At 41.3% G+C, this 22,575-nt stretch overlaps 1 protein-coding gene across 3 annotated transcripts in view; it reads right to left on the bottom strand.

Moving 5' to 3' along the window:
* Window positions 1–22,575, bottom strand: part of ITPR1 (inositol 1,4,5-trisphosphate receptor type 1) — a 219,001-nt gene that overhangs the window by 144,943 nt on the left and 51,483 nt on the right. For 2 of the 3 annotated variants that reach the window (XM_059715848.1, XM_059715849.1), the window contains exons 4-11: window positions 12,148–12,263; window positions 8,190–8,276; window positions 5,749–5,907; window positions 3,781–3,879; window positions 3,125–3,208; window positions 2,896–3,042; window positions 1,871–1,966; window positions 326–370 (exon numbers count right to left, since the gene is read on the bottom strand). In XM_059715848.1, coding sequence (XP_059571831.1) covers window positions 326–370; window positions 1,871–1,966; window positions 2,896–3,042; window positions 3,125–3,208; window positions 3,781–3,879; window positions 5,749–5,907; window positions 8,190–8,276; window positions 12,148–12,263 — 833 coding nt within the window. The remainder of the gene's footprint in view (window positions 1–325; window positions 371–1,870; window positions 1,967–2,895; window positions 3,043–3,124; window positions 3,209–3,780; window positions 3,880–5,748; window positions 5,908–8,189; window positions 8,277–12,147; window positions 12,264–22,575) is intronic. The other variant, XM_059715850.1, reaches the window with a different exon arrangement.

Here is a 22,575-nt window from a genome sequence, read left to right as displayed (position 1 = left end):
TCAAGAATATAACTTGCATATATTTGGAAAAAAGCAAGGGTTTAAGAAACAGGTGAGAATGGTACACCTGCCAGAGGAATGGGAGCCATTTAAGAACCGGGGTTTGTACATACAAGTGTTGCTCTTCTACACTCTCTAAAGCCTATTACAACTTTTAATCTTCACTGCCTCTCAACAGGCAAGAAATGCCTTCAACTTATTCTCAGTTTTGACTGGTTAGCAGCAGCCAGGTCTCAGATCATCTACACCCCTGACAATTTGACACCCGGGCCTGTGTCAAGCCCTCCTCAATCAGGGGCAAGATCATATTCTTGCCTATACTTACTGAGGATTGACACTCCTGGCCATCTTCCTCATAGTCAGGGTTTACCTGATGAAATAGAATCACAGGCAAGTCAAAAAACTCCAATGTACCCAAAAAGGGGAAACAGTTCCTCAGGTCTAAGCTTATTCTGCAGTGGATGCAGCTTGTTCTACTATTACAGCCCTACCAGACATACACAACATATATACTATACAAATAACAGTTAAAATAATAATAATAATGGAGCAAGCTCTCTAACCAGGAGTACAAACCAGTCAACCAAAAAAAAAAAAAAAAAGCCCCCACAAAAAAAAAAAAAATCAAACACACAAACCCTTGTAGGAGACTCGGCTTCCTCAGGATAGCACTGACTGGTCAAAGGGGGAAAAATACTGTGCAAAAAACACAATTTTTAAATGTTGAACTCTCATTCAAATTTAAGTGTCAAAGTACATATCAACCAGCTATAGAAGCAACTGATAACGGGGTGGGGCAGGGGTGGTGGAAATCTTTCTGAATCTGAAAGAGCTCTTGGCCAGAAACTCTTTATCGTAATTATCCACAAACTCTACAGTTACCTCTGCTTTACCTTCTCATGCCGCAGGTATCCGATTTCACAGCTGATTAGCCAACCCATGATTTGCTACGCATGTTCCGACTCCTATATGCTGTTGCTCACTTTTTAAAAGCTCACAAAATTCTAATAAAGTAGATTGCAAAATGCTCAGCAGAAGAGCATAAAACAGGACAGTGAACCCTTTTCAAGTTGAGTCTTCAAAATGATGGTCTAAGTTTGCTATGCATCATACTAAACCTACTCATACGGCTGGACAGTCTTTTTATCTACGAGTTTTCTCGTCTTTGCGTGCACAAGAAGGAGCCAGTTTTAGTAAATATCTACCGATGTTTATAGTTAACCTCCCAAACAGAGCGCACCCATAAAGACTATATCCCTCAGTTTGTCACGGGTTTTTGTTTGTTATTTAAGGACCAGGGGAATGGTCACCCCTAATATATCATGGAAAAGGTCAGCAACTATTGTGTGCGTTTAGGAAACGTAAGCGTTCACAACAATTCCTATATGACTGCTCTAACCCTTGACTTCTCTCTGCTCTCATCACTTCCATGCTCCATTTGGCAATCAAGAGGGATTGGTAAGAACTAATCTTATTTTTTTCAAATATTTCTCACTAGATGTCCACAGTACATGTCATTTCTCCACTAATGAACTTATCTTGATTTTTACGCTTTGCATAAAATATCATTCGTCTGTTCCTTGTCACAGGAGAGGTCGCCATTACTTGTAACCTGATAGAAAATGCAATGGACTGCTATCTACATAACGCACTGGTTTTCAAGCCACTTTCAAGAAAGCATTTTGTTTCATGGGTCCAGGACACTGGTACCACCTACTCTTACACGATTCAATTCCTGGCACTACTGTATCTTGAAACACTTCTCTCCTCCATTCATATTTTTTCACATTTAGGTGGGCAAGCAAAGATACTTGGGAAGATGAGACTTTGAGATGATGGAGCAGACTCTGTAAGCTCTCATCATACTTACCTCTGCTGCTAAGTAGTGTCCTGTAGCAAGATGTTTGAATCGAAAAAGACTATTCCAATAACCGGCACCACCACGACATGGGTCATGTTGCACCACCTAGAAAGTGGAAGGTTAAATTTTAGAACATAAATAGAACAAGAAATGACAACAGCTTTTCCAATCTGAGATTGAGAGTCACCGAGGACTTACAACAGAGTCTCGCACTTCAAATTCTTCTATACACAAACGGTCTGCATTTGCAGCTAGACAATGCACTGACCCCAATTTTGAACTTTAAACTTTGTGGCTCCTGAGAATGAAGACAAGGGCTTATGGCACATATTGGCAGAGCGATAACTCAGAAGTCTTAAAGCTGGTGTTTGGCTTGCTCAGGAAGACTAAACAGCAGGTCTTTGGAAGATTATGCTTTCCCTACCATTCTTTTTGGATCTTTGGAAAGTCCCACTAGACTCAGTTGAAGTGTATCAAACTTTTTACAAAACTGTACAGAACGGTCCTCGAATCCCGTGCTTATTATCCTTCTGTTCAGACAAGAAAGAAACTAGAGCTCTAGCTGATGGGTTCAAGGACTAGGCGAGGGTGATAGAACATCTTTAAAGTTATGCTGCTACACTGATGAAGCAAAAAGTTTGTCATCAAAAAAGGCCATACATACTTAAATTCCATGCCCAAAATAGAAATCTTTGCCAGAAGTCAAGGCAACAGAAATTTGTTTATTTTAATACCAGAGGTTGGTGAGAAAATAAAAAAGCGTTCATTAAGGCTCGTCTCATTCTTTTGTTCCGAGTCGTCACAAACCTGTATTTGAAAGCCCAGGGTTTGCTGCAGGGTTTGAAGTTCGAACGATATTTTCATATTGGAAAAATTCTAGCAATGTTGGTAAACAAGGAAATTTCTAGACTCAGACTTCAAATTCTGGACAAGGATTTTTGCATAAAAAATTCCTATAGATTTAGGTTTAAAATAAAAGCACGTATTGCTACAACAAAAGACCACCTAACTCAGCCTTGGTTGCCCATCCTTACCTCAACTTCCCACAGTGCTTTTGAACTTGTTGCGGAAGTGGCCGACTGTCTCCCGGTGGTTCTCAGGAAGACATGCTGCTTCTTTCTGTGCTCATCACAAGTGAGAAACTTCTCCTGCTCTGCATGAAACAGCCTCACTACATCTCCCTATCGAAAGCAAGACAGCCTGGTCAGCACAGGTAGAATGCACTATTGAAAAGCCAGAAGCAAGAGGAGTTTCCAAACATACCCCTTTTAGGATATCATCTTTGTTATCACTCCATTTCATGAAGAGGACTATTTTCCAGCTTGTAGTGCAATTCACAGAGTTGACCTAAAATGAAAACTGATAGCATTAAGTTACACTAACAGCTGGATGAAGCATAGCAACAAAAGCGCTTTACTGTTCAGAATGCAGAGATTTCAAACAGATTATTATTCCCAGTTTACTACTATTTGGGAGAAAAAAAAAATATCACTCAAAGAAGCCTAAGGCCTACACTCTTCCTTCCAACAAGTCACAATAAATTAGATCCCAAGTTATCCCATGACGAGGTCATATTATGCATCATGGGAAAGGAAAAAACTGTACTATAATGTTTCAGTTGCAGCCAGGTAGTTGGCTAAATTCACTCACTCTTTTCTGGATTTGTTAGTTGCCCAAACTAGTTAGCGCCATCCTCTACCAAACTATTCACCCACCATGAAGGAATAAAGCTGGACAATATTGTTACCTCACTAGAAGGGAGGGAAGGGACATTGTATAGCAAGGCATACATGCCCCCCAAGCAAGCTCCTGAGAATATTGCTTCCATAACACTCAAGAAGCCAGAGGTCCCTTCCATCTCTATTTTCTAATTTCTGGGCCACCTTTGGGTTGGGTTTCCTCTGTATTTTAAAGCTTACCTCATTACACCCAGGATTATCAACCAGTTGATGGCTACTGGCATGAAGGGGCTGGCCAGCATTAACAGGATTTAGGACCACTTTGTCTCCAATGACAACCTAGAGACAGGTACAACACAATCAAAAAAACCAAACACACAAAACCCCCAAACCAGGGGAGAATTTGGGGTGAAAATCATGACAGTAAGGATTCTGCTGTCATTTAAAGAGCTTTCTGGCTAGAGCAAATAGGAAAAAAAAATATCCCCCCCCCAAAAAACAAACCAACCCCAAAGCAAAAAAAACTCCACATCCTGAGGGTTTCAAAAGGAAGTGGATATTTAAGATGTTCAGAGTCGTTAAGTCATTAAGACACGAGATTATCCACACAACTAGGCTGAGTGGCTTAAAGGAAAGCTACAATTCCCCAACTAAGCAGTGGTCTTCCATACTTTTATACTGTTATTACAGTGGCTGACATCTAACAACTAATTTCTACTGAAAAAACAAAAGGATCTGGGGGTTATGGTGGATCACAAGTTAAGATGAAACCAATAATGGAATGTTATTAGAAAAACAAAAAAAAAACAGCTAATACCATACAGAGAGGAAAGTTGGAATGCCAATTCCATTCAACAATGCCCAGACTTCATGCTGGCTTCCAGTTTTGGGCACTGCATTGCAAGAAATGAAGCCCAGAGGACAAAAAGCTGATTAGATGTCTACAGCCAAACATATGAAGGAAGTCCAGAAGATTATTGGAACCAATTAGTCTGAAGAGGAAGCTGAAGGGGAATTGATTATGTTACAAACAGGGTAAAGGACAGACCACAGGAGACTGAACAAGAAAAAATGGACTTAAGTCGCAACGAGAGATTTAGGCTACGTATTAAGAAGAACATTGGACTAGGAAAAGTAACAAAGCTAATGGATCAGATTGCTCATAGAAGCTGCAGAATCCATCATGAAGTTCTTAAAAGTTTAGACAAACAATTTGCCTGGGATAGTTTAGCTCAAGATGTTTTTGGCCCAAGGTGGAGGTTGGACTCTGTGACTTCAGGTAAAACCAAAGATCATTCAAAAAAATCTCCACCAGAAGGACCTTATGGCTTCTGACCTATACGAATCTCCCTCATTAACAAGGTCAGGTCCCTAAAAATCATGCAGGGACCCGAGATAAAAAGTAAGCACCCTTTATAATGAAGGGTGGAAGCCCTATAGGCAAAACTCCCACATTCATGTATCCAAAACTTTCACGTCTTACTTTAAACCAACGGAGTCCACACCAAATTACTTACATGAGGAAGCCTGACTTTCCCCAAGCACAGAGAAAGAGGAAAGATTAATGGGACATTAATGGACTGTAAACCAACTCAAACCACATTCGTCTTCAAGATATTCTTGTAACGAGAGTAAAGCTGTTCAGCTCAGGTTAAAATAAGCTACACAGTGTTGAGTTCATTCTCTTGCCCCCAAACTGGAATAAGAGCTCTGAAAGCAAGAGCCCCAAATCAAAATAAATAAATAAATAAATAAATAAATAAATAAATAAAATAAGCACTTGTCCATACCTCTCGCACAGAATGCAGCCATTTGGCCTTAGTTATTACCCAATTCCTCACATAGACATTTATGATACAATCTGACTCAGTGCCATGACTGTGAACCAGTATACTGATTACATTTCTCCAAGCTTCCTAAGTGATTTAATGTTTCGCATCATTTGGAAGTTGGTAGGGATTTAGAAGGCTCCTATATTGGATCTCTTATTCCTTCCCATCTTTAACCGGCCCTTGTTTCCAAAACACGAGTTGCCATAGCAATGCCCTCCCCCTCATTTCAGCACAGGGAAAAAGCTGTTGCCGCAACATTACACACACAAAGATATCTATGTTTCTAACTAGTTGCGTGCTAGGGAAGCTACAGAGACAAGCAGTTTGCGTTTTACACAAAATAAGCCCTTCTCTTCCAATCTTCTTCTGCACGTACACTGTCTCCTATGGAACGCAGTTTGTAGAAAGGTTGTATGTAGAACCAGGAACCTTCATTTCCAGCTTCGTCCAGAGTCACTCTCATTGCATTCTTCTCTAGCAGAGCTGGGAGCCTCTTATTTACCGTTAAGTATTTGTTACTTTTTAAATGCAACAGCTAGAAGAGAAATAAAAAAAAATAAAATAAAAAAATTCAGCCTTTTTAGGAATAAATTCCAACAGTGTTGCCCTTTAAACCCAACCCCGATCATGGACTTCACAGTAGATAGACTATCCCAGTCATCATCAGGAATGAGAATTAATAGGATTTTTTTTTTTTTTTTGAGACATTTTGCATCAGGCTTTGGACCGTTTCACGTAACAAAACAATTTCACGTAATGTAAATTACTATTAAATTGCCTTGCTGGCAATGACAGGCCTTTGGCAGCCTGACGTCACAGATTATGAGATGCTGGTGACAAAGCCATTCTCCATAAGAGGGGCATGTGAGGCTGCTCTCAAGAAGCCACATTCATTTTGAGACGGGAGACCATGAAGAAAAGCTACCCTCTGTTAACTTCCTAAAGTGTTGTTCTTACCCTTCAGCTCATCAAAACTGGCAAGAGTTCACTGTAAGACAGTGTTTCTCAACCTTTTAAGTAGCAAGTACCCCCTAGCTTCTGAAAATTTTAATAAGTACCCCAACACTCAATTTTCCAGGGAATTTTATAGTTACAGACTAATGTATGCCATATGTTGGAAGAAGGGCTGTGTATATAAGGCCATGATATGACAGATGCCTGATCTGGTGTGGGTAGGGTTGCCACCTTTTGCATCAGAGATGCACAACTCAAGTAGGTACCTGGGCTAGAGGTGATGTGGCCCAAAGCTAGGAGGGCTGAACCAAATTATTACTGGGGAATTTAACGTGCTACAGAATGCACGGCACGCCAAATTTTTTTGCCATAGTTTTGAGAGGAAAAGAGGGCAAAAGAGAGCGAGTGTTGGGGCAAATGTGTACCGCCTGCCTGCGTCTCACGTACCCCCAGGGGTACGCATGCCACAGGTTGAGAAACTATACTGTAAGGGACTAGATGTGATCACCACTGATGCCTAGGGTACAACAGGCCATCCCTTAGATAGATTTGTCTAGCCATATTTATCAAGGCCAAATTTTAAGCAATTAAGACTAAGGGGATGCTTTTGGCCAAGACAATGCTTCTGTTGACTATTTGGACATGTCTATTAATCCCAGAACATGTCTGCCATACAAAAAGACAGAGGACAACATGCAGGCACCCCTCATAACCGCATGGAGGCCTTGATCGTAACATTTGACATGATGACATTTTTGGACAAAGGCCAGTGGTTTGGATTAATTAAAAAAAAGTCAAGCTGTAGGCTTTATTTTTTATCCGATTAAAAATGTATATCAGAAAGCAGCTAGCACATTGCTGTTCCAGCCCATGACATGATTCACCTGAAAACTAACAAACAAATATCACTCAGAGGATTACAGTGCTACCAGGATGATGCTAGTGTTACACTTGAGCTTGATTAAGAACGAACTACAATAAATCAGACTCTTTGAAGTTGTTCCAAAAGCTGTAACGGCTGTTGAACACAGACGAGTACCTTCTCTTTTGAACAGGGGAGAGGAACTCAGCACTTCGCCATCTACTCTGGCTGCAGATATGTCAGAGAATACAGTTGAAACTATTTGCATATCAAAGTTTTTCAAAACCTAAAAGACTTAGACAACTTCCCTCACACTTTTCATCCCACCAACCAATTATGATCTGGCAAAGCAGGCTCATTGAACCTGCGTGTTAGAAGGGACTGGAACATTTCAGGCTTAACAGCATTTATTAAGAAAAAAGCTTATCATCAATTATCATGGCATTCCCCAGTTATCTTAGTTTTTGGTGTTCACGACTTTCATTGTTATTTTGCATGACTTGGCAAGTGCACTCCTTCAGCAAGGAATTGCTTACCCCATTTCTTTCAAGTCCGCTTTATTATGGTGGAACGCAGGAATCCTGGTGGATCGATTACTCTGGGTCACATTTGTTTTTGGAAGGTTGGGGTACCAAGTTAGGGAGATGCAGGATGTACAGAATGGTATTGCACTATGCATCTGCCACGTACCAGGTTGCCAAGCCAAGGAAATGAACAAGAAAAGGTCTTCTAAATCAGCGTATCCACATAATAACCTCAACATTTATGGCACTGTATCTTGCTTAAAAAAAATAACTAAATAAATCTGACACTCAAGTTGCAGTCATACTTAGCCTCTCTCAATGGAAAACCTGCTCTTTGATACCCAGTCAAGCCATGCAAAACTACACACTGGTATCCACTGCTTTGAAGTGTACTTGTACCTTGCTGTTTTGAGCGAGTCTGTACAGAGCTTACGGATGACTCAGACTATAGACAGGTTGAGTAGAGCCTCAGCATACCTGGATAACATTGCCATATTGGATAACTGTTCCCAGAAGCTTCCTGTTTTCCGTTTCATTCTGTTTCTTTTCCAAATCGGCCGCATGCTGAAATGTAAGGAGGAAATTACAGTGATAGGAATAAAGAACGCTGCCAACTATTTACTTTGAGAGAACATCAAGGCATTTCATAGAGCTGGAAACAGCAGTAACTATTTGAAACTGGTGATCAGATTTCTTCTCTTACAGTTTTCAGGAAGGATTCTGATTGAATCTGTACTATCTAAGCGATACTGTAACAAAGCAGCAGCTTCATGGCACCTACGTTTTGACTTCAAACCATCCAAAGCTTTTTGAATAAAACATGAAAAGAAAATAAACTCTATAAAGAAAAATCAAGCCAGAAGATTAGAACATAAAGGAGGAAACAAGGAAGATGAGTGGGAGAAGAAAAAAAAAAAAAAATCCCTTCCCTACTGACTTAAGAATAAAAAAAAAAAAAGGAGGAAGGGTTTTTTTGGTTTTTTTGTTTTTTTTAAATAAAAAAGTACTGAAGGTTCAATTTATTTCTATACAATGCATATTCCAGAAGGTTACCTATTTCACTTTGCCACAGAGGACCTCTCTCCTCCTGAACAGCTTCATGGCAAACTTAGCCACTGTATTCACGTGCTGAACTTCTTTCCACATTTATAAACAGCACCAGAACGAAAGAACTGATAGGTCTTCACTACCCAAAAGTGGGCAAGGTTCAAAGCACATAACAGCAAGACAGGAGAACCAAGTTCAAGTCAGGCACAGTGGAAGTTCAGATGATTATCTGCTAGGATTACTCAAAACTAAAACTTTACTTACGACCTACCCGTATCAGTTTCTGAACCCCTAATGCAATTGCCATGCCACTGTCTTTTCTTCTAACTTAGTTTCCATTTTGTTTTTCTAGTTTTCCGCAATTTAACCACAGTGTTTTTAAGCCATTTGTTTTGCAACTTGCATCAAGGCTAGCACGTATGAAGAACTTAAGGGAAGAACCCGAACTCCTGCTGGCAGAGATATTTCATTCGTTTTAAAATCTAGGCATCGACTGTTTTTAGTTATGGATCTCAAACCTCCTGCAGCCATCCTAGGAAGTCACTCCTGCTCAGATACCTGGAGGAGATGCTTTGTCACCTACATGCATCAGCCAAGTCTGAAAGCTGCATGACAATGAGGTTCAACCGAAATCACAGATGAAGAGAGAGCAGAGGCTGGTAGAAAATGCTTATATTTCTTCCACTGCTGGATCTTCAATCATTTTTTTGGAAGTTTTGCTGAATCTCCACTGGATTGTCTATTTGCACCTTTCATTACCCCAGAAATCCCCAAACATCTAATGTACAAAAATTTTAAACTCTGATATCACGTTGCTTTGCTCAGTTTCAGATTACGGTACTCTATAACGCAAGGCTTTTTGAAGCAAGTCTAGGCCCAATCTTGCAAGGCACCAGGGTCTCAACAACAAGGCAAGGCAGGGACATTTATCTCCATGGAGGCTTGGATGCTGCATTTACTTCAACAAAGAAAGTTGTGCATTGTGTGTAGGTATGGTTGAATAAAAAAAAAAAGTTAACCCTGGATGGGTTCCAGCATGGATGGAATCAACAGCATTAAATGTGCCCACTTGGAAAGAACCACTTCATTTAATGACCACTAGATGTCAGCTTTTCAAATAGCGTTGATTCTTGATTCCAGTCAAGTGTCCCAGATTTTTAAATCCCTTAAATGGCATTAACTTAAAATAACCTGACCTTCGCACTGGATACTCCACAGTAGTTGATAATAAATTCCACTGGTAGACAAACAGAAGCCATAAAAGGCAAGTGATTGTGGGTAAGTCTTGGATCACTAACATTTCATTAAATATTACTATGAACTGACAAAAAAAAGTGTAGAATAGAAGACAGCTGAACATGGCTATTTGGCCATTTTCCCCTATAACCATAATACTAGGGTTGTTCCTGTATATTCTATACACCCCTTTAATTACTTACTGGTAGTGTGTCAACGTACGTGACTTCCATACAAAACTGGGAGGAAATAAAAGGTGCAAAACGCAAGTGACACGTGTCGGGTCACCTTCTGTCCTACAAAACCATATAGCCTCCCTGAAGGATGACTCAGTGTTGCATATGCCCTGTACGTTTTATCTAGCATGCAAACCAAGACACTAAATCTTTCTTCAGCATAAATGAATAGTAAGGGGATTTGCAATCGATTTGCAATCCTACGGCTTTTGTGGAAACGGCAAAATCTGGGACCATCAATGAAAAATACAAAAAACCCCAACAACCAAAATACCCATTAAAATAAAATGCTGGCTCCCCAATGGGAGCCAGCTGTCCTTACTGCCACTGTGGCCCAGCTTCACAGCCCATACAGAAGTGTGGGGGTGAGGGCAAGGCGCCAGCTGGCAGGGCGGCATGAAAGGGTAGCAGATGAGATGCGGGCCACTCCCTCTTCCCCCTGCCAGGGCCTCTCCACCAATCAGCACTGAGGGGTGGGGCGTCCAGAGCATATCCAGGACATTTTCATGGAATTGGCTATTTATGCCACAACAAACCCACAAAAATTATTTAGTTTCTCTGCGATTTAAGTAGACCCCCTAGTAATAAGTCTTGGTACTTCTGAGCAAGTTTCTCTTTGGCATGATTGATCTTGCACACCTGACAGGAATCGAGACCGAGCACATTGAGACTTTAGCCTGCTTTGAAAATGCAAAAATCCAGCTTCAAAAGGTATATAACCGGAACTATACGATAGAAGAGTCAGTGTTATTCACCATATTTCTAAAGGTATTGTTCCCCCCAAAACCAGCTGACTGAAAGTTGAGTGCACTCTATCTCTTTGCTCACTTGGTAGTGGTTTGTGTTTTCTCTCTTTTTAGGCAAAAAAACCAAAAACAAAAACCAACAAAAAAACCCAGAAACATTTGTCACTTTAACCTCAGAGCTAAAATTTGACTTTTTTTTTTCCGGGGGGAAAAGGGAGGTTGGGGCGTTTGTAGAGTACTGACCTTATACGCATAAAGTTACTACTTAGTCAAGGCTTCGAGGTTATAAAATCACGGGTTAAAAAAGGGAAAAAAAATGGATTCTAATACTCGGTCTCTGTTCACTACTTCCTGCAAAGGCTGACCTTAGAGCCGTCTGTACACAATGCTTTCTTACAAGGTTGGTTTACAGTTATATTTAACACAGGCTTTGATAGGACTAAAATATTTAGCATTGTACTTTCAACATAAAAATACTCCAGCCATAGAGTTTTAAGGTAAACAGTTTATTTAACATGCTGTTTATATAAAATACTCAAGCCATTTCTTCAAAATTGAGAGCTAGAACCCATAGCCTTACCAGGTCTTCAACTGCTCAATATGTATGAAAACTTGTTTTTGACAGGGCAGACGCAAAACCAAAGTTTGCAAGAAAATGAATAGGAGGATTGAGGTCTGGGGTATTGGTATTATTTAACTGGCCAGATTCTCAGATAGCGGAGCTACCTATTCTAATGTATCCCAACTTTAGTGAAGGGATGCAAGTTTACCCCATTTGAAAATGTATCCCTCATGTTAAAGTTTCTGACAGATGGCGACCACTTAAATCGAAATGCCATAGACAGCAATCGTTACCCTCTTATATGAGTATGTCAGAAGTTTATTATTAAGCTCGCATGAACCCATATACCAACATCAGGGCATGCAGACCATGAATAGTCTATCTATACAGATTTTCTCCAACGCATAACCAAATTCAGAGGACTAGAGCCAAGTGGGCCATCTCAAAGGAATCTGTACACTGATTCTCTACTTCAAAAGGTACCTCCTGTTTTAAAAATAGCTCAAAATTAAATGTGTGCAGTTTGTTGCTATCACACAGACAGTACAAGAGACTAAAAGAATGCAAGATTTGTTTTTAGCTTCCGTCCAACCATTGCAAACACTTACATGTAGTTTATTGAGTAATACTGCATCTGTAGTGCTGTTAGCTCCTGGTTTTGCTGCTTTCCAGAACTGTTTCTGAGCAGAGTACCGGTTCATAGGACATAGCTTAAACAGGCAATCTATGAAAAAAAAAAAAGAGAAATATGAAAGCTTCAGCCATTTGCAATTACTCATTTTTACTTATAATATTGTGCAAACATTTCAGCTGCATAGGAAGGTTTATAAAGGAATTCCAGGAAAATTGATATACCAAAGTGCTATTTTTGGGCAACAAGAACGCTGCCCCTCAAATGATTTTTTTTTTAGAACAAGAGAAAAAAAAACAACAACTTGTTGCCAAACTTCTGAAGCAAAAACAGAAAGAGCTGAATCCTTAACCTGTTTGTATTCAACATTTGAAGTGGTAGTAGCTTCAAGTAAGATTCAGAGATGCGTTAAACCCCTCTCATGCCCATAGACAGACAAATTTAACATGAGTTTGAGTCAACATATTTAAATATTATCAAGTGGCGGCTATTTCACTAATATAAAGGCTATTTCACCAATATAAAGGCTTCAGATATCAATATACTTTATAATATACCTTCAAAGATACTTATGTTTTAGTACCGAGGCAGAGAAAGGCTATTGAGACTCTTTTCTTTTTCTTTAAGAGGTGACATGGCAAGACAGAGAGAGCCAGGGAGGCAGGAAAGTGGCAATTGTTCCACTACCTTTACCAAGCAAAGGTAAGCAATGCATCATAGCTCAGAGGTGAACTCAGGTCCTGAGGCATGACCTCATCTTTTACCGACTTCAGACACCATTAACTTAAAATTCTCCCTCGCGAAAATTGAGGATGACAGCTGATTAGCCCTCTTACAAATAAGTTTCTATATGCGAGACAGTAACTTATCAGTAATAGAACTAAATTAGCTGCACTTATTTTTTTCTCTTGTCAGTTGCTAAGCAACTGGCAATGTAAAAATTAAATTAAGCTATTCAAATTTAATGCTTAAAGTAATAGAAGGAAGTTTAACAGCCAGAGTGCCAAGGAACAGGACAAATGTTTTAAGTACTTCTGTGGAAGTGATGCAGAAGTAAGCCTTCAGGTTGCTAATTATATATTGCATTAAAAGGCTACTGTTATATCCGTAGAAAGCATACTGGAATTTGTAAACTAACAAGTTAAGAAAGCAACCACCTGTGGAACTGCCCTCATTATTAATAAGAGGCTCATTTCTTGGTCGACTTACAGGAAAGAGACCCAGCAAAGACAGTGTCGTTTTTTATTGCACTAAAAACCAGTCATCTCCCGAGCTTGACCTAGCAATTCTCTTGAGAGAGCACTACACTAGCCTATCTTGGCTGCGCCTTTTGCCCGGAGAAAACTGACATATCACTAGTTACTTAGGTAAAGCATATTGCTATTTCAAACGAGGGAAGATGAGTGCTGGCAGTGATATTTCACCATGAGCAGCTCGGGAGCCACGTAAGCCGTCAGCGCTAGCTAGCCAAAGAGCCACATCATATGCACCCCTAGGAAAACCATGACTAACACCTGCACTTCAGGAGAGGGACTACAGCATACTAATTATGCCAACAGATAATAATTTGGCATTTACTAGACTAATGCATACACTTTTAAAACACTGTGGGGGAGGAATGAGAGCAGAGAGCATAAATGAAGAGCTACTTGCAGCTTGGGAGCTGTAGCTAGAGTATCCCCATCTTAAAACATGTCTACAGAGTGCCTAGTCCTGCACTGATGAAAGAAGATGAACCTCCACCAGCTCCTGCTTTGTGCACACTAATCCAGGGAACAAGGTGGTAAGGATGTGTGGAGGGTTCAAGGCCTGGGTTTCTGTCATGCTGAAGAGCATGGGGCACCCCAAGGTGTTTTTTCCGTCCCGTTTCCAGGGCTAGTTTCCTTAGCAGCATGACCGGACCCCCTACGACAGCCACACAGGCTTAGAGTGCGTTCTGCAACACAAGCGGTTACACGGATAAGCTGGCAGGCCACATGCTCAAACCCTCTTGAGAAAGACTGCAGCAGTCGGTTGGTTTATCTTCATTTGAGATTCATCATTCCTGTATACACAGATTTGGATGAAATTAGGAAGAGCTCAGAGCGCCCAGCCTTATGCTGTCACTTGTCCAAGTGAGCACAGCTGCTAACATGCCCCATCTTCAGAACCAGACTGAAACCAGGCTCTCTCAGGTTAGCCAAGTTATGTGGGGGCCCATTATAAAATAAAAGGAAGTAGAATTATAAAGCAAGTTAATCTGGTGGCATTCTGCTAGAAAGAGCTCGAGTGCATCACCCATAAAGGTACTTACCACCTTCATTTAGGCTCTACTGATTCATAGCTTTCAAATGCCTAACACAAGTGTTGTGCGCTTTCAAGGTGTGCTCTGGCCCAGACATTTTTAAATTTGCATGAAAAAGATTCATGGAAATGCAAAGCAGTGAACAAGATTCAAAAGTTATTGCAGGCTTGCACTGCAAAGTTCAGAGTATGCACTATAAAACAACATACTAGTTATAAAAATGTCTATTTCTGCTTAAGCCATCAGTTCTCACCATGCCAGCAATTAATGCACAGCACTGCACAGAAGAATTAATCATACGCTAACTTTAGTCACAGGGCAAGTACACTAAGCCAGGAGTGCTATATTGGAGTCGAGCTAAACTTTCAAATGTGTAACTGCAAAAATAAATGCGTCTATAGGCTCATTTCAAAATTTAACCTTATCTACCAAAATGGAAACCAGGACTTGATACAAAGAAAAAAAAAATAGAACATTATGAGGGAGACATTTTATATTTTAAAAGCTACAAATCTAGAACAAACATCAAAACCATTAGATGTTTCTATTTGAGGATTTGTTTTAGTTTAAGTGCTTGATGAGAAGCTCAGCCTTATTTGCCATCTACCTTGATGTGAATCAACACATGTAAGTGTGTCAATTTAACATAGAGTTTGTCTCATCTGGAAACTGTATATTGAATTTCATGGAGTTTATGGCCCCAAACACCTTGATATCTATGAATTTTATGAGCCTACGGAACCTGCTATGTCTCCGTTCATGTACATGCCAATGTATGTCTCTGTTCACAATACAGAAGAGCAATTTAGACTGGGGCTATCATTAACAACACATAATCCATTACAGCAGGGGGTCACGATCTGCAGCCTGTGGAGCCACTGGACTCAGCCCACGGCCACCGGGCTTGGCTGCAGGAGCTATAAGGCAAGTATGCCTCAGTTGCTGGACCTGTAAAATGGCTAAGGACCTTCAGTGTCACGTTGAATCAGTAGCAACTACTGAAACAGAAACTGTAGGAGACGTAGACCTGATTTCCTGTCTTAACAGTAGAAAATGTTTCTTTCCATCAGAAAACTTCCTACATGTGGTTACCTACTATATTGCTCATTTTACAGAGTGCCAAATGTGCAGATGTGCAGGCACCTATAGGTACAGACACAAAAGTCAATAGAAGCTATGCTCCGAGCATAAATGAAACGTGTATTTGTATTTTACAGATCAATTTTAAATGTTCTTCTCAGTCAAAGGATCATGTGCAACTGCCATCCCGTCACACAGATCAGCAGCAGGCTTTGAAAACCTTTGAGCTTCAGTTCCCTAAATTAAACCCTTGCTACGTGAGCAACCAGAAAATACTGCTAGTCCCTGGAAACATGGTTGACAGACACCCTTATGAAACAGGCATCTGGGAGTCCATACCTGAGAGTTTGGTTTATAATGATTAAAGCCAAGTTACTCAGATACTTGAAGGGCCTTGCTACCTGTTCAAATTGAAGTTGGATAGAAACCAGCTATAGGAGTTGTTACATTTTCAGGAACTAACTTTGTAGCTGGTTGCCACTTTTTATAGCTGGATAGTTCTTTTTATAGAGAGAGAATTACTTTGCATGCGGGGCTGGGGTGAATTTATTGTGCAGTTAACCAGTGAATTGTGCAATGTATGTAACGTGTAGCAGGGGCCTAGATACAGTGCCCAAGACCAGCACTAGCCATGATAGAAACCTACTTTCTGCAGCGGCCTTAGATAAGTTTCCTGTTACCTTATTTACGGTTGGGAAAGGGGGAAGAGGGAAGGAGATGAGGAGTGTTCAGAAACTTATCTTACCATCTTTTACATAGAGATCTAACTAGTAAGTGGCATGGACATTTAAAACAGCAGTTAGGGAAGGTCTGAGTTCTTGAACTTTCCCTCAGGGTACAGTAGTGTTTGGTGATAATCAAGTCTCTTCCCTCTCTCTGGCATTCATATTGTAGTAGATCCTTCATCCAAATCGGTACATGATTTCTGTTAGAGTCAAAATACTTCCTAGATAACCTCCATCTGCCTCCCAGCAAAAGAAGCAACGTACCAAAAACACAAGTCAACCATAAACTTGTCGTATATATGGTCGAACGGGGTAAAGTGATATCTAATGCACCATTATCATCGTATGCTCAAAATGTGTAGTCCAGGGTTTGATTTGAGCCATTTCAGGACTTTTTGTAAGAAAAACCTTGAACAAACATCTCATGCTCAGGCTACACCTAAAGGGCAAAATACCCATTTGCTGCAGTGGGGAGCAAAGCCGGGCCTGCGAAAGGAGGGATTTGATAAATCAAAAGCAAGTTAAGATTGTGCATGGTCTCAACCATATGCAGAGAGCCTCAGCAGCACTGACAGCCATGCAAACAGCAACACATGCCATTCTTGCCAGCGGCTCAGTCAATGCAGCCCTTTGGTCAAGGTTTCTTTAGTCACTTGGGGGTTGCTTACTTCCATGCCCACGTGTAGCCCAGTCTCGTGCAACTGTATGCCTAGGAAGGGCCAATATTTAAGCATATGCTATGGATTTGCAATGTTTTTAGTGGTGCTAAGTTCAAAGTTTTCACGCTTCCAGTCTTTGCTTAGCTGCAATTCAGAACTTGACACTACTTATTATTTTGAAGACTACCCCCATAACTTCTTAAATCAGTTCATCTACTTGGGCACTGGTGCTAGCAGGCTCCAGCAGGTGAATTCCAGTCCCCTTCATTTCAGTCCGTCTCCTCTAAATTACTGGAAGCATTTCACATGTATAACCTAGGCCTGTTCCATATTCTATAGCTTTTCAGCCCACCTTGACTACATTAAAGATTTCACCACTTTTTACCTTTATCCTTTTCCTTTCATTAGTTATTGCTATTTTGATGTGCCATTCAGCCAAAACGCCACGAGCACAATAAACTATGTTTAACGAACAACATTTTATGCATGAAGCTGCAGAAGTGATGCAGTTGTAGCTGTGATGTCCATGGGAACATGAGAGAAGTAAGGTTTGAGAGAGGAAGGATATCTTTTATCAACAGACTAATGTTATATCTCGGAGAAATGCACAATGAGCTTTCAGGAACAAAGCTATGCCCCTGTGCCCAAGGAAGCTTGCCTAACAGCTCCCCCAGCTATGAAGAAGTCAGTCCAATAAATGATATTACCTCACCTTCCAAATCTTGCTTCTTACAAGCCAAGGGGTTTAAAAAAAAAAAAAAGACAAACAATTTAATAAAATAAAGCCCACTCCAACTGCAAAATCCCCCGCCCCTCCAAACAGAGTTCAACACACAAAAGAGATCTGAGTAAATCAGTCACAGACTTCAACAAGCATTTGATAGCGCAGCTGTTTCCTCATTACTCGAGGGAAATCAACTGAACTTCTTTTGTGGAGAGTTACTAAAATAAATTTCAAAAAAAATTAGCAGTTCCCTATTGAATTTTAGCTGTTCCCTTTTAGTCCTTTCTACATTTAGATGCCTATAATGTATACATGACAACTCCTGAGGCTAAAGACTGTTCACACTAGCGGTTACTAAAAGAACAACTTTCATTTATTTGTTTGAAGCAACAAGAGCTTAAAAAAAGGAAGAAGAAGAAGAAGAGGTAAAACTCTAGGATGACAGTGACAAAGGAATTGTAAGTATGAGTTCACAAAGCTACATCTATGAACTAAAAATACACACAGACAATTGTAGCATACCAATAGATGAAGGGGCCATTTATGCTCAAAACAGGATGAAGATCTCATTAGTCTGAAATGGAAACTCTCTCAAGCAGTAGACCATTAAGAACTTCAATTAAAACTTATTCATGCTCAGATAAATTTGATCTCCCTGGGACCCCCTGGATGACTACATTGTCTACTTCTATACCTATTCCTACCTAGGCTTGAAATGAATAGGTATCAGTCAAGGAGGTTCAGAGAACGAAGGATAAAAAGGGGCTTAAAGAAAAGTGCCAGCCATTAATCTTCCCTGGGTGTCTAGCAAGAGAAGGAAAAAGACCTGGTCTTTTTTGAAAAGAAGAATTAAGACAAGCTTTGCTAAGAAGTGAACACTTCTGAAGTCTTTTCTTTCCGGGATGCATTACTTTACAGAGACGGACTGCTGAGTATTTAGTTGAGGACCATCAGCAGGCTCAAAGAGAAAGAAAATCAGAATTGTTCCCCCCCCCCGTTATGCATTCCCTTCACATAAGGAGACCCATAGAAACAAGACTCATCTTCCCCTAGCTAGAACGGAAAAGCTAGCCCAGGCAATGACTGACAAATTTAAGATGCAGGGTATTGATATTCCAGCTAATGAAAGCCTACAGCTTAATTCCATGCACCTCTGCACAGTAATACAAACATTTAGGATGCAAGCGCTAAATTAAAAAAAAAAAAGTGACAAATTACTAGTCTATTAGGGAATGATGCTGCCCTGAAAACTGTTATTTAACAATATGAGGCAGACACCTATCACATATGGCTTGATAGCTTGTCTGAGATACAGTTGAAGTCCTTCCAGCCCCAAGAGAAAGCACAAATAGAAAAAACAAGATGTCTCTCTCTCTCTCCTGGATAGGGGAGAGGGAGGGAGAGGGAGAGATGTCAAATGAAGATGCTTCTTTCGGCACCAAGCCACACAAACAGCTGCAATGCAAGTAGGAGGGGGGCGAGCTTTGAATCATTTAACCTTCACAACAGAAGCAGGTATTCCACTTGACAGATGGATGAGAATGAGATTAAAGGATCCAAGGACAATCAGTAGCCCAACTAGCACTCGAGAGGCAGTACTGAAAAAGAAACAACAACCGGAACAGCAAGGTAATCTTGGGCTGGTGACTTCACGGGGTGTAATACAAGCTCCATAACAGAAAACAGAGCACAGCATGTTACCTCTTACAAACCAGTACAAAGCATGCCATTGCAGCGAGCATGCCAAATAACCTTGGGAACGCCAAAGAACAACCAGTATAGGTTATTCACGTAAGATTAAATTACGCTAGTGGAAGCTATTTAAAACTAACTCAAAAAGACTTCAGGGATCTAGAAAGTCAATCCAATTACTGTCAGAGATACTTTTATTGCCAACTGTGAGTGATGAAGAAGAATTCAAAAGGAATGAAAGATTCACCAAAAATTTGGCCCTCTCCCATCCGGTTGCAGATTGCCCAGAAGCAGCCTCTAGTTTTTAGGCATACTTTCATAAATTATTCACTCAAACAGGTCATTAAAAAAAAAAAAGTGGAAAAGAATTCCTGACAGCTCTTCAGACCAAAGTAAGACCCATAATTGAAAGGGAAAACAACTTATCTACAGGTTGCATTTGTGGCAAGACACAAGAAATAGAACAGACGACACTAAGGTAGGAATTCCACAACTTTAATAATGACAAGAGAGACCTCCCTGCCCTGGGACAATGAAGCTCCCAATCTAATGGTCTCCATAAGACATCCTCAAAGGCAATAATACCGGTATTTATTCCTAGCTTCTGAACATCGTTCCCTCATCTCAAAAGACTTTTGCCCAATGCACGACCTAATTTTCGTTAATGGCTTAAACATGCATTTGTCTACTGACACCACTTTCATTGTGTTTTCACTGGTGGTCCCTCCAAGTCAAGGTTCACTTTTCTTTCTTTACTTGTTCTTCATGTTCCCCCTCACATCTGCAATTGCTGAATTCTTTGAGGAGGGTTTTTAACTGCGTCAGAAAAGGGAATGCGTTGTACCATCTATGCAAGTACAGGGAAGACAAGTACCATTTTTAACCAAATCTCAGATGACTGCTCAAGAATCAGATTCTATACATAGAAAGTTTATCAATTTATTATAACATTTCATGTACAGAATTTAAATTACTGGAGGATCATCTTAAATTCATCCCCCGCGCTCCTGCAGGTAGGTGGTGGGTGGAGTGAGTGGTGGTGAGGGGGCAGGAATGGGGCAAATAGTGGGGGAGACACTGGGGGAGGCAGTGGAAGGAGCAATGAGGGACAGGAGGTCGAAGGAGAGGAGGGGGGCAGGCAGCTTGCCTGCTGCTGCCCGTCATCCACCGACCTGCACAATTCACCCCCTCCCTTAGTGCCTGCCCCTTGCAGCCTCAGGCCCCCATTTCCCCCTTCCCATCTCCTCCCCCCCCATCTATGCCACTTTTGCCCCCCATAGTCTCAGATCCCCACCCTCCCACTTCCTCCCATCTCTTCCCTCCACCTCCCTTTTACTTTTTCTCTATCCCAGCAGGCTCAGTCCCTGCTGCAGCCTGGGGGCACCGAGCATGGCTCCAGCCCTGCCTTGTAGCAGCCGCGAGGAGCCGACACCACCGCTCCGGGGCTGGGGCTGTGCCCGAGGCTACAGCAGGGATGGAGCAAAGCTAAGGGGGCACATGGCAGGGGGTACAAGAGGAAGAGGGCAGGCAGCAGCAGCTCCAGCCCCAACCCCAGCAGCTGCCTCGTACTCGACGAGGGCCCTCCCTGCAACCCATGTTAAGTGGTGGGGGGAGGATCTAGTCTTTTCAATCCAGTAAATACGGTAGATCCAAATTTAAAAAAAAAAAATAAAAAATCACAGCCCAAGTGCCACTTTTAAGCACTTCAAAGAGCATGTGCTAGGCAGGCAGAGACCGGGTGACTGAACACAGCTGCTTCTATTTAAAAAGTCTGCTGTTATCTTGCCTCATGGGAAACTAAGGCCACTGCAACTTAGTGCTGTGGAAGACCAAGGGCCAAAATGCCCAGGTACCCAGAACAGAAACTTGATAGTTCTGGCGTTGCTTGATTTTAGCATCCACAAGTTAAAACAGACCCTGTGAATTCAAATGTACATTTCATTTCATCATGATCATGACTTGAAAGAACAGTAAGAATGCAACTGAATTATTTCCCAGTTATTACAACTCCTAGTTTAAATCATGGGGCACAATAAATGCTGCTCAGAGGCACAATAAAAGTACCCTAGATTCTTGGCAAGCCCAGAGCCCTCTCCCCTACATTTGGGGCCTCTTTACCACCTTAAAAGATGCCCATTCATTTCCGCTGTACCATACCAATACCTCTCCTTTCCTTCGCACAGCCCACTAATGGATTTGCACATACTCCAGGCGTTTACTGCAGCATTCATACGGTGCACGTTTCCAACAAGCCGAGAACTGGTTACCAACAGTGGACACCAATGCTAAAACAGGGTTTGGTCCCTTAACTCTGCTGTAGAGATGAGAATTAAATCAACTAGCTAAAAGTGTATAAATTTAGCAGAACTAAACAGTTATACAGGACCACAGAGGTCTACCCATTTGCTGTGGCTTTTCATTCACTTCTTTGATCTGTTCACAGGATTACTGGTGATATATAAGAGACCCTCTTTGAAGTAAAAGCTTCAGCAAGCAGCTTATTCAGCGACCCACTGCAAATTAGGAGATCACACAGGTACAAATGATCTGGATTCCCCCGTGGCACCATTTGAAAGGCCCCAGCAGGATGACGGAGGGGAGTAACTACACAAGGTGAAGGCAAGTCCCAACTTAGTTTCAAAGGACAACAGCTCAGAGCCGAGTGGAGTACAGCAACACTGCTGCACTTTGCTGTGCTTGGCCCTATGCATGGAAGCACAACTTCCGTCTAAAATGGCTTCCCTAAAAGCTAACCAGGAACAACTGATAGAGCGGGGGAAAAAATAGAGTCTGACCATACCCTTCCCTCTCCTTTCCTTGGCTTGAGCCTTTCCCAGCCTCCAATGAGGCCTGGTCTCTCTACTTTATAACAGCCACCCTCGTTTTGGCTATGGACCAGAAGATGCTGCTGCTGGAGTCTGTCAAATGCTCAAATCTGTCCAAGTTAACTTAGCTGGGGTAAGCCACCTCCCGCAAGACACAGAACCCACGGCTCCAGCTGAACTTGGCCAGCACCCAATAATGAGTTTGAGCATTAAATGGTTCATCTGTTTCAAATTTCCAAACCAAGTTTACACTCAAAGGCATATTCTGTAAACACCAGTGCTGCAGTTCGTTGCATCTGCCTCAATAGCATGCTACATAATATTGTCACATTTACAGTTAATATCCTTGCACTAAGCACTCCTATAAGCCACAGTATTCTAGGTTTGCAGCACGGAAGAGTTAAATCGTGGCACTC

This window comes from Alligator mississippiensis, chromosome 12, assembly GCF_030867095.1.
Source record: "Alligator mississippiensis isolate rAllMis1 chromosome 12, rAllMis1, whole genome shotgun sequence".
Lineage (NCBI taxonomy): Eukaryota > Metazoa > Chordata > Crocodylia > Alligatoridae > Alligator > Alligator mississippiensis.
Note: the sequence above shows the minus strand (reverse complement) of the source record. Positions and strands in the feature narration are given on the sequence as shown.